This window comes from Podarcis vaucheri (assembly GCF_965113315.1).
Source record: "Podarcis vaucheri genome assembly, chromosome: 5".
Taxonomy (NCBI): domain Eukaryota; kingdom Metazoa; phylum Chordata; class Lepidosauria; order Squamata; family Lacertidae; genus Podarcis; species Podarcis vaucheri.
This window is the reverse complement of record NC_138763.1, coordinates 40,528,290-40,542,530: the sequence shown is the minus strand read 5'-3', so window position 1 is coordinate 40,542,530 and position 14,241 is coordinate 40,528,290. Positions and strand designations below refer to the sequence as shown.

Below are 14,241 nucleotides of genomic sequence, written 5' to 3'. Positions count from 1 at the left end.
GGTATGTATGACTGCATATATGGATGGATGGTTCAATTGCCATGTGAAGATGGATTAACAGGCAGGAAGTTATGCAGGAGAGACAGGAAGTGAAGAGTCATTGTTATAGCAGTTGTAACATGTTCTTCAGGGGTTTCTTTCTAATTGTTACTGCCCTTTATTACTTTTCAGTAGCAACATAACTTCTCAAAATCTGTTGTGAAGAAAGAGTGCAGAGCATGTGCAAGCAAGCGCCTTTCAAAAACCCGGCTTTTTATTTTATCCTTTCTAGGATATTCATACAAGTCTGTAAAGCATTATAGCTAGGCTGTGTGAGAGCTGAAATTCTACAAGAACATTGCAGAAGTGTAGGCTGCAGTATATTAGTCATCATGAGAAAATCATTCTTTTAATTAATTAATTTATTTGAAGGATATTTCTAGCTCTTAAGCTGGCAAAAATAGACTCAAAAGTATGCCTGGTGAAATCTCAGAACCTGAAAGTGGGATGGGCAGGATATATACTGAATGAGGGCAAGGCTAAGTGTGGTCTGCTGTTGTGCAGGAAGATTTTTGCACACAGTACACAAAGGACTTGCAAATATACATCTTTCAAAAGGAATAAACTGGAGAAGGTGACATAATGTAAGGAAACAGGTTTGCTGTGGGGTTGGGGGACAGTTACTTATGTCATAATATATTTCTTAGTGTTTAAGGTGCCACAGACTCTTTGAAAAGCTTTGCTAAGGTGACAATGCAGAATTGGAATGGCAATCTCATAGGCTGCATTCTTTGAACAATAGTGCCTGCTGGGGTTCAGCCCATGTCACACAACCTTCAGAGAAGCAAAGAAAACAAAAGTAAGCCTTGACAAGCTACTTGGGAACTTCAAGTCAGGTTTAGATGTGGTGGAGTTTGTCAGTTTGCATTTCTTAGTGCAGAAAGTATTGATCTGATGGGTAGCGATCTTTCCTATTCTAATTAATTCAAGAGGGTTCTGGAAGCTTCTCTGTGTGAAAGAAACAAGCAGAAGGTTCATGATATTTGGGTTATTCCTTCAGAGAAGCTGAGTACAGCTGGCTTAAACTGGCTCTTCATCTCTTCTGTCAAGGTAATGCTGACTATTAAAAATAGACAAGAAGGAGCCTGGGTTTCACTTTCTCTTTCATCCTCCTGAGGTGGTGTTCTGTACATAGTATGTTTAATGTTAAAAAAACTTATAGTAAGTCTAAACCTTAAGTTTAAGTTAAGTCTGCTGCAACTGGATTTCTTATGGACAGTGTCAGTCCTCAATGCATTGGATTTGTGACCATTATGCTCATTTGCGTTTAGTAGCAGTAAAACTCTGCTGGATGAACTATTAATTGCCTCTGGTCTATTTTTTGGGAATCCTGCAATGTGTTTTTATTCTGCTAACTATACACTGGAATCTGCCCTAGATCAATAGTGAGTAGAATGTCAATGACAGACTTCCTGCAGAACTGTAACTGATAAAGTGTTACAGACTTTGCTTTTAGACAATGTAGTATATACCTAACCAAGCGACTTCAAACATCAAAAGAAATACTACGGAAAAGATCCCAGGGAGGGTACTGAGAAATCTCAGGTGCAACAAGCAGCAGGGAGTGGCTCGCAACACTCATTAAACTATGTTCCATGCAACAAATGCAATAGATATTAGTGTGCTATTGGATGGAGGAAGAGAAGAATCTCGTCCTCCTCACACACAACATAGTATTGCAGCTTTAGGACTGGGGAAATTAAATGTGGACGGTGCAAAGAAATGAAAAATCAATTTGCTTTTTTGCATGCTGTAAACTGATTGTCTGGAAATGCCCCAAGAAATGGTGTGTTGGCTGTCTTCCCTCCAATTAGGCAGATGGAACAGGAGGAAGAGTGGTCCTGAAAAGTAAGCCATAACTGTGCCAAAGACTGTTCCTTTACAACCACACAGCTCTCACGTACCAAGGATGTTCAGAGGAAGGAGTGGGCTGCTCACCTTTTGCATTATGCCTTTTTCATAGTAGTAGCGAAGAGAACGGCTAAGCTTGTCGTAGTTCATTGCTGGACGATTCTTCTGGATCCCCCACCGACGAGCTACCTAAGAAGGTGAAGAATACAGCCATGAAGCTCTGCAGTGCTTGTCAAGTGTTTTGGCATATTGGTTGGAAAGTCTTTGTAATCAAGCCCCTCCCTCTAGAGGAGACAGAAATGCCACCAGCAAGGCCACAGGTTCTGAACTACAGTTGTACCTCTGGTTATGTACTTAATTCGTTCCGGAGGTCCGTTCTTAACCTGAAACTGTTCTTAACCTGAAGCACCACTTTAGCTAATGGGGCCTCCCGCTGCTGCCGCGCGATTTCTGTTCTCATCCTGAAGCAAAGTTCTTAACCCGAGGTACTATTACTGGATTAGCGGAGTCTGTAACCTGAAGCGTATGTAACCCGAGGTCCCACTGTACTTTTATGCAGGCCTAGGTTGGGTGAATCAAATAGGGCCCTGGGATCTTCCAGGGGGCCTTACCATGACACCTAAGAAGCCACTGAGCCTCCTTGGGCCCCCTTGGTCATGAGGAGGTGAGGGGCATCGCCCTTTCCTCCCTTGAAAAGCACAGAGTTGAATAAGGAAGTTGGAAAAGTGATACTCCCCCCTCCCCTTTCAGCTCTATGTACTTTTCAAAGGCTCAGAAAAATTCTGCTGGATCCACATTTTACCCAGATCCCTTGGGAAAGCAAAATTTGTGCATGCATGCTTTCTGTTTGTAAAGAGGGAGGGGAAATCCAAAAATCCACATGTGTCCATAGGCCTAAAAGACTGGAGGATTCCCCCCCCCCACTTAGCATATAGTTAACGATTGCTTCATGGTGCTTCACAAAGTTTGCCAAACTTTGCTGGCCAGGGCACAGAGTATCGACCAACAGACCATTAGCATGTCACACTTTTTGACTTCAATGGAAACCATAGCCAGCAAGGCATGACCAGGAAACCCAACAATGCTGCAGTGAGTGTGTTCCTAATGAGTTGCAAGAGCACCGACTCAATTCTAATATGATTCTGGAGCAGTCGTGTGGAGGGGATTACTCATTTTAGCTCTCTTTGGGAGCAGGTTCTGATGACATAAGCCTGCTGCCAACCAACCCACTGTTTCCCAGGGGATTTCTGGAATGGACAATCTGCAAGGCACTCAGAGAAGATTAATGGGATTTCCTTGCACTAAGTGCACTGAGGCAGCTTGCATCCACCTGAGGCAACGCAAAGGCCCAGAACAGCAGTCCGAGCCAATACACAGGGTGTTTCCAGTGGCCTCAGCAGCTAAGCAGATAGCTACATTCGTATGGTGCACCCAGTCAGTTTGGTTTTTCATCAGAGCAAAGAAAGAGGAATGGAGATGCAAGGATCAATTAAATAGGTACACCATCCTCAGAGAAAGCAGCACCCTGCCTCACTGCAGCTCCAACACAGAGAAAAGCCTCTACTTCCCACTACCTGCCTCTCTGCCCCTTCTCCATCTATTATGGGATTTCAATTAAAGCTCCAGGAAAACCTCCAACATAAGTGACATCTTGCTCCCCTTTACACTCAGCCTTTTCTGCCCTGCCACCCTGAGCACAGCTCATCTCTCGTACCCTGAGGAGGAACATGTCTGGAGCAAAGCACAGCAGCACACATACAGCAGCACTTATCAAGTTCAACAGCACACCAGTTGCCTCAGTGTCAAAAGGAAGAAAAAGCACAAGAAGCTCTTGCTGTGTTGCTTTAAGGCAACAGAGAGCAATAGGCTTCTCAGTATCGCGGGGGACTGAGCCTCTCTTAACAGGCTCCAGGATGGAAGCATGTTCGGTTACATTTTGCATGTTCAGACACAAGTTCTTTGCATATGGATGTAACGACAGGAAGAGAGCAGAGAGTGCGTTGCCAATGCACAGATTCCAAGCAGCCCTGGAGCTGCTGTTACATAATCATCTCTCAGCACACAGGCTTTGATTACGCGGTAAGAGCTTCCTCTTGCTGCTGCACAGCAGGGCACAGAAAGCCACAAACTCCTCCAAAGCCCCTCATCCTCTCACTGGACCATAGGGTCAGAAAGCAAGGTCTCTTAACAGCCTTTTGATCATATAAGAGAGCCCACTTCCACTTACTTGGGGCAGACTTCATTGAGAGGAGAGGCTTCAAATGTATAAAGCTTTTCACCTTGTGTGCGTGGGGAGCAGGGCCCTGCGATGTGGCTGTGCATCTCTCACTTGCGCTCCTCTGGCGTACTCGCCAAAGGAAAACTGCCAGACAGCGCAAGATTCATGGCTCAAGCATTTCCAGATCAAAGCCATGCCTTTTCCTAATGGAGAGGGAGTGAAACGGCCGACTCTCACAGACCTCTGACTAGAGGGGGGGGGGTGCTGCCAAATTGTTGTTTGAAAAACCACAATTTCCATGCCGAGTGTACTGTATATTATGGATAATTACCCACCATGCACTGCCTGGCTCAGCTGTGCAGCTGGTTTCAATTATTAGTCAAACAGCTTCCTTCTCTGTATCATTCAGCACAACCCAGCACACCACAAGATTCCTCTCAGTAATTTCAAGGGTTTATTTACAAAAACCAGTGTCTCCACAGGGCGACGACAGAGCAAAGCCTACTCAGCAACAGAGGGAATTAGCAGAAAGCCTTTCTGCAAGGCACAACCAAGTGTCTGAAGCTTAATGAGAAAAGTGGGGCGTGGGGGGGGGGAGAGGGGGATGCGGTAGAGGGGAAGTAGGGGGAGAGAGAGGGATGAGCCAATACAAATAAAATTGGAAGCATAAGAAATCCATTGCTAAAAATATATGTGTTAGGAAGCTCATATGTGTAATGGCAAAAAATAAGATGTGTTATGTTGTCACAAAGTAATTTAATACCTGCAGTGATAATGCATAATGAACAATATGAAAGACAAAACGCTGAAAATACAAATGACAAAAATACAGCAGGATCGCCGAAGAATGGATGTTTTGAATTATGGTGCTGGAGGAGATTCTTGAGAGTCCCATGGACTGCGGGAAGATCAAACTTATCCATTCTGAAGGAAATCAGCCCTGGAAGGACAGATCCTGAAGCTGAGGCTCCAATACTTTGGCTACCTCATGAGAAGAGAAGACTCCCTGGAAAAGACCCTGATGTTGGGAAAGATTGAGGGCACAAGGAGAAGGGAATGACAGAGGACGATATGGTTGGACAGTGTTCTCGAAGCTACTAACATGAGTTTGACGAAACTGCGGGAGGCAGTGGAAGACAGGAGTGCCTGGCGTGCTCTGGTCCATGGGATCACGAAGAGTCAGACACAACTAAATAACTAAACAAAAACACAGCAGGATCATGTAGAAACCAAGATCAAGGTCTTACTATCCAATGTGAGTCTCTGTTTCCTGATTTCATCGCTATGAAATGTTTTCTTTGTGTTTTGTATCAATCTCAGTCTACTTAACCAATTTAGGTTATCTTTATTAATGAAGAAGCACACCAGCAAGAAAAATAAACACACCAAACTGTTAATCAGTGATGGTGCTTCAGGTATTTTACCTTTTAAAAAGGAAGTGCATATTCCCAGTCATTGAATATGACCTGCAAAAACAAACTACTCTTTCAAACTATAATGAAAAATATTGTTATAGTTTATGATTGCTGCAGAGCTGCAAAATTTGACATGCAGCAAACACACATTGCAGCCTCTCTAAGAATGCTGAGGGCAATACTTTTCAACCATAACTGATTAACAAATGGGTAGCTTTTTTTTGGCCTTCCCACTGATATGTTCCCCATGAATAAGAATTGTCCGAAATGGGTGAATGAACTAGCCTCCCATCAGCATTTTTTCAGAACATTGAGAAAATAGCTCAACTGCATTGATGGACTTCTGAACAATTCTATCCCTATGAGGTCGCTGTATATCTTGGTCTTCCATTTATTTTATATATCCAGTGTCTTTATATTTTGTTCTGCTCACTGCATATTATTGCTGCAGTTTACCAATCACATGGTGGACCAAGAAGCAGAACTGTTTTTCACGTTACAGTGTTTAGCTTTATATTTATTTGTTTAAAAGGGGGTAGACTTCTTGTGCCTCTAGTTATGAGAAAAGAGGCACATTCTCTGTACCTGCTATCTGGGGAGCTGTTATGGAAAGCCAAGTAAGCTGTGCCAAAGGACCAGGAAGAAAACAACATGCAAGAAATGGATCCTGGGTAGACTCTGCGTTATGTGCTGTCTACTTTTTACATTTGCAAATTTTGATTGCTTTTTATATCGTGTACATTTGTAAAACTAAAAACAACTCACCCACAACTTTCCCTAAAAGCTGATGAGAAGCAAACAGCAAAACAAAAGAACAGAAAAAATAAACAAAGCAGAAATCGGTACGGAAAGAAAAGGGTAATGGATAGCTCAGCGTTAGCACTCAACACCTGCAGGTAGATGGTGGGACCTACATATCCCCAGTGAGTCCCACACCCAGACCCTTTATCATCCAAAGATCAGAATCCAGTCCCTGACTATGTGCTATATTTCAGAGAAGTTTCATGAAATCAGGGAATTTTTCCTGCTCTAAGCTTGGAGCTGGTGGTTGCAGGGGCAGAAGATAAACCCTGACTCCCCAACAGCTCAGAGCTTTGGGGTGTGTGGAGGTTGGCTCTGCCAATGGATTATATGCCACTTGGTTCTGCTCAAAAGAGACCCACTGACATTAACGAACATAACTTAGATCCATTAATTTAAACAGATCTACTCTGGATAGCAAGGGACACGGGTGGCGCTGTGGGTTAAACCACAGAGCCTAGGACTTGCCGATCAGAAGGTCGGCGGTTCGAATCCCCGCGACAGGGTGAGCTCCCATTGCTTGGTCCCTGCTCCTGCCAACCTAGCAGTTCGAAAGCATGTCAAAGTGCAAGTAGATAAATAGGTACTGCTCCGGCAGGAAGTAAATGGCGTTTCCGTGCACTGCTCTGGTTCACCAGAAGCGGCTTAGAAGCGGAAGCTGTACGCCGGCTCCCTCGGCCAGTAAAGCGAGATGAGCGCCACAACCCCAGAGTCGGCCATGACTGGACCTAATGGTCAGGGGTCCCTTTACCTTTACCTTTACTCTGGATAGCATTTAGTTAGGTACAACCCTCTGTGCCTTGTGTTCCGAAACTGAACACCCAATAGGTATAGGAGCAATTCCCCACATCGCTGACTCCCCAATGGTTCTGAGGAAGATTCCCTGCTTGCTCTCCCTCTGCGCCCAATGGGTGCTCCAATCTCAGGGCACCCATCAGGTGCAGATACAGGCCCCCACCTCCCCTTTCCACCTTGGAGATGGGAAACAAAGGCTTGCTATAGTTCTGCGCTTGCACCCACCAAGAGTAGAATCCAAACAAATTTCAGGCTGGGGCTGGGGAAAGTGCAGGGTTCATCCCTTCTCCTCTGTAGCTCCAGGATCTGAAGAAAGCCTTAGGCTCATCTTGCACATCAGAGCCCGCCTCACATTTTGCACTCGGGCCTCCCTCGCCATGAGATTATCAGACCCTGCCAATGCTCTTCTTGCACACCAAGACTGCAAGTGGAGTCCCACAACTTCCTCACCCCACCTGGTTCAGAGTCAAAGCCACTTGTGAGAAAGTGTGCAGGGGCCCCAGTATGAACTGAACAGAACGTTTTGTTAAGACAGGCAGTGTCTAATAGGTTGCAGTCGTGCTCCAGAATCAGAGCCTCATACAAGGTGCATTGTGTTTGGTCTAATCCAATTGCATTTTATCTCTAATAAGGTTATAAAACCACACTAGCTGGACAAGATCTTCTGAAGACTGAAAGACAACCCAAGCAGTTAAGACAGGGAGCCATTGCTGGCAAATAATCAGGCCCGGGAACAGCCAAACTAAGCAATTTTGTGCTCAACAGGTTCAGCAAGAAATGTGGAAGCAGAGCCTTGTGCCATCTGCTGCTCTGCAGTTTCCCCATCTGACCTTAATGTGGACCGGGAAAGAATGAACAAGCAAATAAATAATAAGGCCAGAAATGGCTTCATTTACAGCAGGCATAGGCAACCTTTGGCCCTCCAGATGTTTCGGACTACAATTCCCATCATCCCTGACCACTGGTCCTGTTAGCTAGGGAACATGGGAGTTGTAGGTCAAAACATCTGGAGGGCCAAAGGTTGCCTATGCCTGATTTACAGCATCTCTGCCCACTGTTGCAGCCCTGGACATTGAGCCCTGCCATCGGCAACTTGGAGCAAGTTAATAATGAGGACTCAGAGAGGAGATGGATATACTTGTGCCCTTGCCAAGTTGCCACATGAAATGCCTGCCTAGTGCACCACTGCTCAGCAGTGAATGAGGCAGATTTGGAAGTTTCACTGGAAGCACCAACAAGAGGTACCCTGTTTATGCATAGCGGGCAAAATGTGACATCGCACATTTCTACCATGGGTAGATATAGGAACTGTCACCACATCGGGTGCTGATGCATCTCTGCAAGAGGGCAATGCTCAGTCAGCATGGCACACATCATTGGTATTTTCTCTTGGGAGCACTTGTCATGCCATGTCCCTGCCTCAACAGGCATCATTCCAGGTTGGGTGCGCCAGTATCAGTGAACTGCAGCCATTGTGTCCCACCAGGCTGACTTACAGAAGCTCCTGAACAAGCATCTGGGTTGCTGGCTACCCTGCAACTGGTCCTGAACCACTGCTATTCGATTCTCAACATCAGTCATTTTAGACAGAAAAGGATAGTTGGGAAGGAATTAGGACAAAACCACCCACTTTTTGCAATCTTTCTGGTACATGTCCAATTTTAGCACCAAGCAAAAACACACACACCAGTTTCCACCATAAGGCTGAAGTCATCACCAGCCCTACTCCACAACCTCTGTGCCCCCTTCAGTAAGCCACACCCCAAACCTTCCCACTCTGGCAGGTCTCTCCTAGTGCTACTAGGCCCTCGGGTTAAGTGGCTTGGTTCAGAGGTCAACAGAAGCTAAGCAGCAGTATTTCACATCATCCAGCCTAAGGTCTCATCCAGCTCCCTTCTCCCAGTGACACTTTCATTCGAACTTCAAGCATTTCATCCTCTGTTACATTCCAGTAGGCTTCCAGCCATTCTGTCAGCTGAAATTCAGACCTTTTGTTTTGACAGTCAGTAAATTAAAAGTGCAACCGTCACAGCCATTTTGGAGGCTCACTCTCAGATTTCTTTTACCTCTTCTGGCTCAATCAGCTTGAACTCCATGCCCCTGCCAGTCCAGGCGATGAAGTGAGCATTGGCTGGGTCGTCGAGGAGTGTGACGAGGAACTGCCACAGCTGGAGCGACCCTCGCCTCTGGTATGGAGGTCCTTCACGATATACTGTGGGTTCTTGCTTCACTTTACCTGTTCCCAACAACGGAAACACACACCAGTTAGAACTGACATCCCAAGTGCTCAACCTATCCCCTGCTGCAGTTTCCATTAACTTCTGAAGGTCTGAAAGAAGCCAGGTGAGCGAGGAAGTGGCTACACATCTGGCTGCAGATGCTTTTTTTTTTTTTTTACTCCTTTCCCCATGAAGCAATATGCTATATAGGCAGCTGAATGTGAAAGCAACTCTGCACCTGGCTGGCAGCACTTCCTTCATAGGCTTTAGCATCCAATTGATTGGCACTTAGCTCCACTCCTGGAGCCCTATGTCTTGCAGCAAATTTCCCCATAATGTTCAGCACAAATGAGGTAGATCTTATTGAAGCCCATGGGCGAATTGGCTAATTAGTGGCCAATTCTGACCTCTCTAGAGTTTTGCAAAAGCTCTTCACCCCAGACAAGCCTAAGTGGACAGTCCCTTACCTTCCATCCTCTCTGGTACAACGCAGGTGTCATCAAAGTAGAGCCGGGCATCTTTCTCATAGGGGAATCCTAGGAAGATAAAATACACATCTATTAGCTCACCACAAATTCTCTGCAATGTATTGCACTTGAACACACACACACACACACACACACACACACACACACTATTAAGCTGTTCCTTCCTGGACGGTTTGATTCGCTTCATTGCATTGCTTGTTGGCAGCAATGGCAGCTACTCAGCCATTCATTAAAAGCAACAGGTAAGGCCTTGAAATGCTTATTTGCAAATGTGCCAGCTGCTGCTTCTGCCAACTCCATGGGCTTGTCCAGACAGAAAGTTCCCACATAGTTGGTTTCACACAGAAGTGCTAAACCGCAAGTGGAGCAAAGAGTACTGCAAACAAAGTACTGAGAAGCTGGTTTTCTTGCACTGCAGTCCTTCACTTGAACTCTGTCACCTGCATTGCCTCTCCCCATCCCCAGGCCGGCATTTAGACTGGCTGGGACAAGCATGGGGGTCTGCGCAGAAGCACCCAATGATGCTTGCAAGAGTTATCAGCATGTGTGGCACTCAAGAATACCCTAAAAAACCAAAAATCTAAGAACATCCTAGGGTTGCTTTTTATCGTTATTGATTGGATCTGACCAACCTCTAAGGATCTGACCAAACTCTTAAGCAGTTTAAACTGCTGTTAAAAAAGAAAGAACCTTCCCATGTGCTCCAACTGCATTGGTTAAGTCTCACCAAATGTCTACACTGCATCTCATCATTACTTTAAAGCTGTCAACAGATTTCTGTGTCCATGGATCAGCTTCCCTGTTACGACTCTTGTGGGTCTAGTTCCAGTTCAGCACAGACTGCAGGATAGCTGTGCATTTGCAACAGAGGGAGGGATGCGAAGCAGCAAAACACTTTCACTTTATTTTCCTACTTATAGCCATTTCCACTAGTCAACAATTTTAACAAACAAACACCAGTGGCTGTATTTTTATTTATTTACTTAACTACATTTATATCCCACTTTTTCTCCAAGGAGCTGAGAGATGGGTGACTGGCTTTATGGCTGAGTGGGGATTTGAACCCCAGTCTCCCAGGTCTTAGTCCAACACTCTTACCACTACACCAGCCATGCTGGGTAAGGCTTGGAGGACAAGCCAGGCTTTTGCCCCTCACTGACGATACTGGACTCTATCCACCCACCCCCTTTGATCAACTTGCAAGTGCTTTGCCAGTTCAAGTGAGGCTATGTGTAACCGGATCCACCACCTGCCTTGCCAGAACACTTGCAAACTGACTAGAAGAGGGATGGGAAAGCTGTTGGACCTCCAGCTCCCCATTGGTCCTATCCAGCATGGCCAACCGTCCGGGTGATGGGAGTTGTAGTCCAACATCTGAGAGGCCTCCATGTTTCCTATCCCTGGACTAGAGAGGGAGGGAGGGAGGGATCCTGGTGTAGGTTGCTTCCTCCAAACAGATCCAAGAAGCAGTTTGAAGGATCCGATCCTGGAGACTACAAAAATGTTACATGCCTTATTTGGAAGCTGGTTTGAAAGCAAAATCTTTCATTGACATGTAACCTCTAGTTCTGTACTATGAAAATCACAATCAACAACTTGCTATGAAATCCCTCTTTTGGATAAAGCATGGCCAATAGATCCACTATCCTTCCAGCTATGGTCATTATCACAGTTAATGTGACATGAAGGAACGCTTCACACAAATATGATTTGTGTGTATGTGCAAACCGCTTTAAAAATGTGACAAATACACATGGATCTGTTTTGCCACATTTATCAGCTAGGCCAGTGTGCTGGGACTTGATCTTGTTTATTACAATTATTTCCTATGTCGCTTCAATCACTCCCCTATCCAGGCACTGAGTAGATCCAAACCTTCTTCGTACTTTATCAGTAAGATCGCCATTTTCAGTACACAGCATGGAATACATGCCAGTGTAGGAAATTTGCCACATGTGGAAGAGCCCTTGGCTATCATTGTAAGGGCAATGATTAGATGGACCCACTCCATTCAAACCATGCCAAAATGGGCTTGCTGCTTCAGGGTGTAGCTACTGAGTTTAAAGATAGTTCTCTCCTGTGTATCTGTATACGTGTGAGAGAGACCCTTCTTGCTCAGATAAAGTTCCACTGAAGTCAGAGCCACGGTTGCAGCTGGCATTGCCACCTAATGTGCCAAAGGAGGAGGCAGGAAGGAACTTTGTGGGTAAAATGGAACGAGCCATAACTGTGTCCAAGGAAGGAAATGGGTGAAAGAGATATTGAATTTCTAACAGGCCCGAAAACAGCTCTGTCAATCTACTTGCCATTCTGTGAAGCTCCCATCAGGCCCAACAAGTATGGCCAATGTCCAGAGAAGATGGGAGCTGCAGTTCAACACCATCTGAAAGGCTACAGGTTCTTCACTCCTGCGGTAACTCGGCCTTCTCCAACCTGGTGCCCACGAGATGTTCTACAACTCCCACCAAACCCAGCAACTAGTCCAAAACATCTGGAGGGCATCAGACTAAGGGGAAGCAGAGTTACAGCAAATCAACGAAGACTTAGCAGGAGACAGATAACATCACAATCTGAATAAAACTGGCTTCCCCAGTCCATTTAAAGTTATGGCATAAATACATAATTAACAGCTGCAAGATGACATAGGTACTCTTGGCAACTGCCAATTTTCTGCTAGGGATGGGTAGGAGCACTTACTATCTGTGAAGATCTAACACAGAACTCAGCGGATTGAAGAAAGCTCAGCGCGGCTGAATTTTGTTGCTGAGACAATCAGTCTTTTCGATCAGTGCTCCATGTGGGTTGATCTTCCCCAGAGTTTGCTGAGCAATCAGTATACCTCAATTAGGGCAGTGAGTTTCACAGCACCAGAAGAGTCAGGAAAGAGCCATAAAAACAGGCTCAGAGATAGTAAGAGGAAGACGGGAAATGCCTAGAGCACAAAGAAGTCCCTGGTTCAAACCTAACCACTGAATTCACTAGGTGAGCACCAGTGTGGTGCAGTGGTTAGAGCACTGGGGAGACCTTGGTTCAGATGCTCATTTGGACCAGTCGCCAACTCTTAGCCTAACCTACCTCACAGGGTTGTTGTGAAGCTAAGAGGGAGAGGGGATCCTGTGGACACCACCTTGAGCTCCTTTGAGGACAGCAAGATGGAAACATGATAAACAAAAATGAACAAGTGGTCTTAGGCAAGCCATTCTCTTGCAGCCTTGCCTCCCCCATCATATAGCCCTTGGCTGCTGTAAGGATCACAGAAATAAAGACCTCTCAACACCCTTAAGCTCTGTAAAAATGCTTGAAGTGTCTTGCTATTATTAAATTTCCTGGCACCAATTCCTTTAACGTCGTCTCTTATGTTACAGCAGAAGGGCTTCTAAGCAGAGGCATGTAAGCCAGCACTTCTGGTTTCATGGGAGAAGGTGTTTCCCTTTCACTTCCTGCTGGGATAATCACATCCACATTCCTTTCCATTTTACCTCATATGTGCATAGACATACATAAGCGTATACATGTAACTCAGCCTTGGTCAACTTGGTGCTGTCCAGCTGGCTGCACCTGATGGGACTTGTAGTCCAAAATTTATGGACGGCACCAAGTTTGTGAAGGTTGTTGTACATCCTGACTCCCCACTTACCATCATGGCTGTTGGGGAAGTAGCCTCCTCCTCCTCCTCCTCCTCCTCTTACATATGCTGATTGACAGTTAGGCACTTCTGAAATAAAGATGGAATTGGGGTTAACACCACCCTGAACCGAACACACTTCACTTCTTCTCCAGGTTAAACAGTGGACAGACCAATGAAGAAAATCCCCGGTGCACCAATGTCTAGGTTTGCAAGATTCCACTTGACAGTTTCTCGGAAATCCAGCACTTATTTTTACGATTCTCCAGTAATGCTTCTCTGAATGTTTCGCAGGGTGCATCCTCCATCCAGATTTGGAAAGAAATGTATTTCTGCACCATTACTTTTGAAGGCTGCAATCCCAAGCTGGGAGCAAGCCCTACTGACAACCATGAGACTTGTTTCCAAGTAAAAATATATAGTGTTGCACTGCAAGGCTTTCCAAGGGCTTTCTAAATGTACCTTGGAGTGGGCCCGGGTGGGATTTAAAATCAGACGGAAACCATGCACAAATTATTATGCATCCAATTTCTACACATCTGCAAACCCCACAAACAGAAGGAGGTTCTGTGAAAATTCTCCACGGCTGGATTCTGATAACAGTCTGTGCCACAGAGGCTGCTGCAAAACTCACCAAGTGGAGACCCTGGTTATCTGTAGAATCCAGCCATGTGGTGAAGCACGTTTTGCCTGGCCCCAACAATGCAACTGTAGATGCATAGCAAGATCCACATTTCTGTGTGCCAAGATCCTATAGGCTAAAGTGATTCATGGATGGGAAACCTGGAGC

At 45.5% G+C, this 14,241-nt stretch overlaps 1 protein-coding gene across 1 annotated transcript in view; it reads right to left on the bottom strand.

Moving 5' to 3' along the window:
* ETV5 (ETS variant transcription factor 5) overlaps nt 1–14,241 on the bottom strand; it is a 40,877-nt gene that overhangs the window by 2,199 nt on the left and 24,437 nt on the right. The window contains exons 9-12 of the mRNA XM_082224736.1: nt 13,464–13,541; nt 9,806–9,874; nt 9,186–9,355; nt 1,978–2,079 (exon numbers count right to left, since the gene is read on the bottom strand). Coding sequence (XP_082080862.1) covers nt 1,978–2,079; nt 9,186–9,355; nt 9,806–9,874; nt 13,464–13,541 — 419 coding nt within the window. The remainder of the gene's footprint in view (nt 1–1,977; nt 2,080–9,185; nt 9,356–9,805; nt 9,875–13,463; nt 13,542–14,241) is intronic.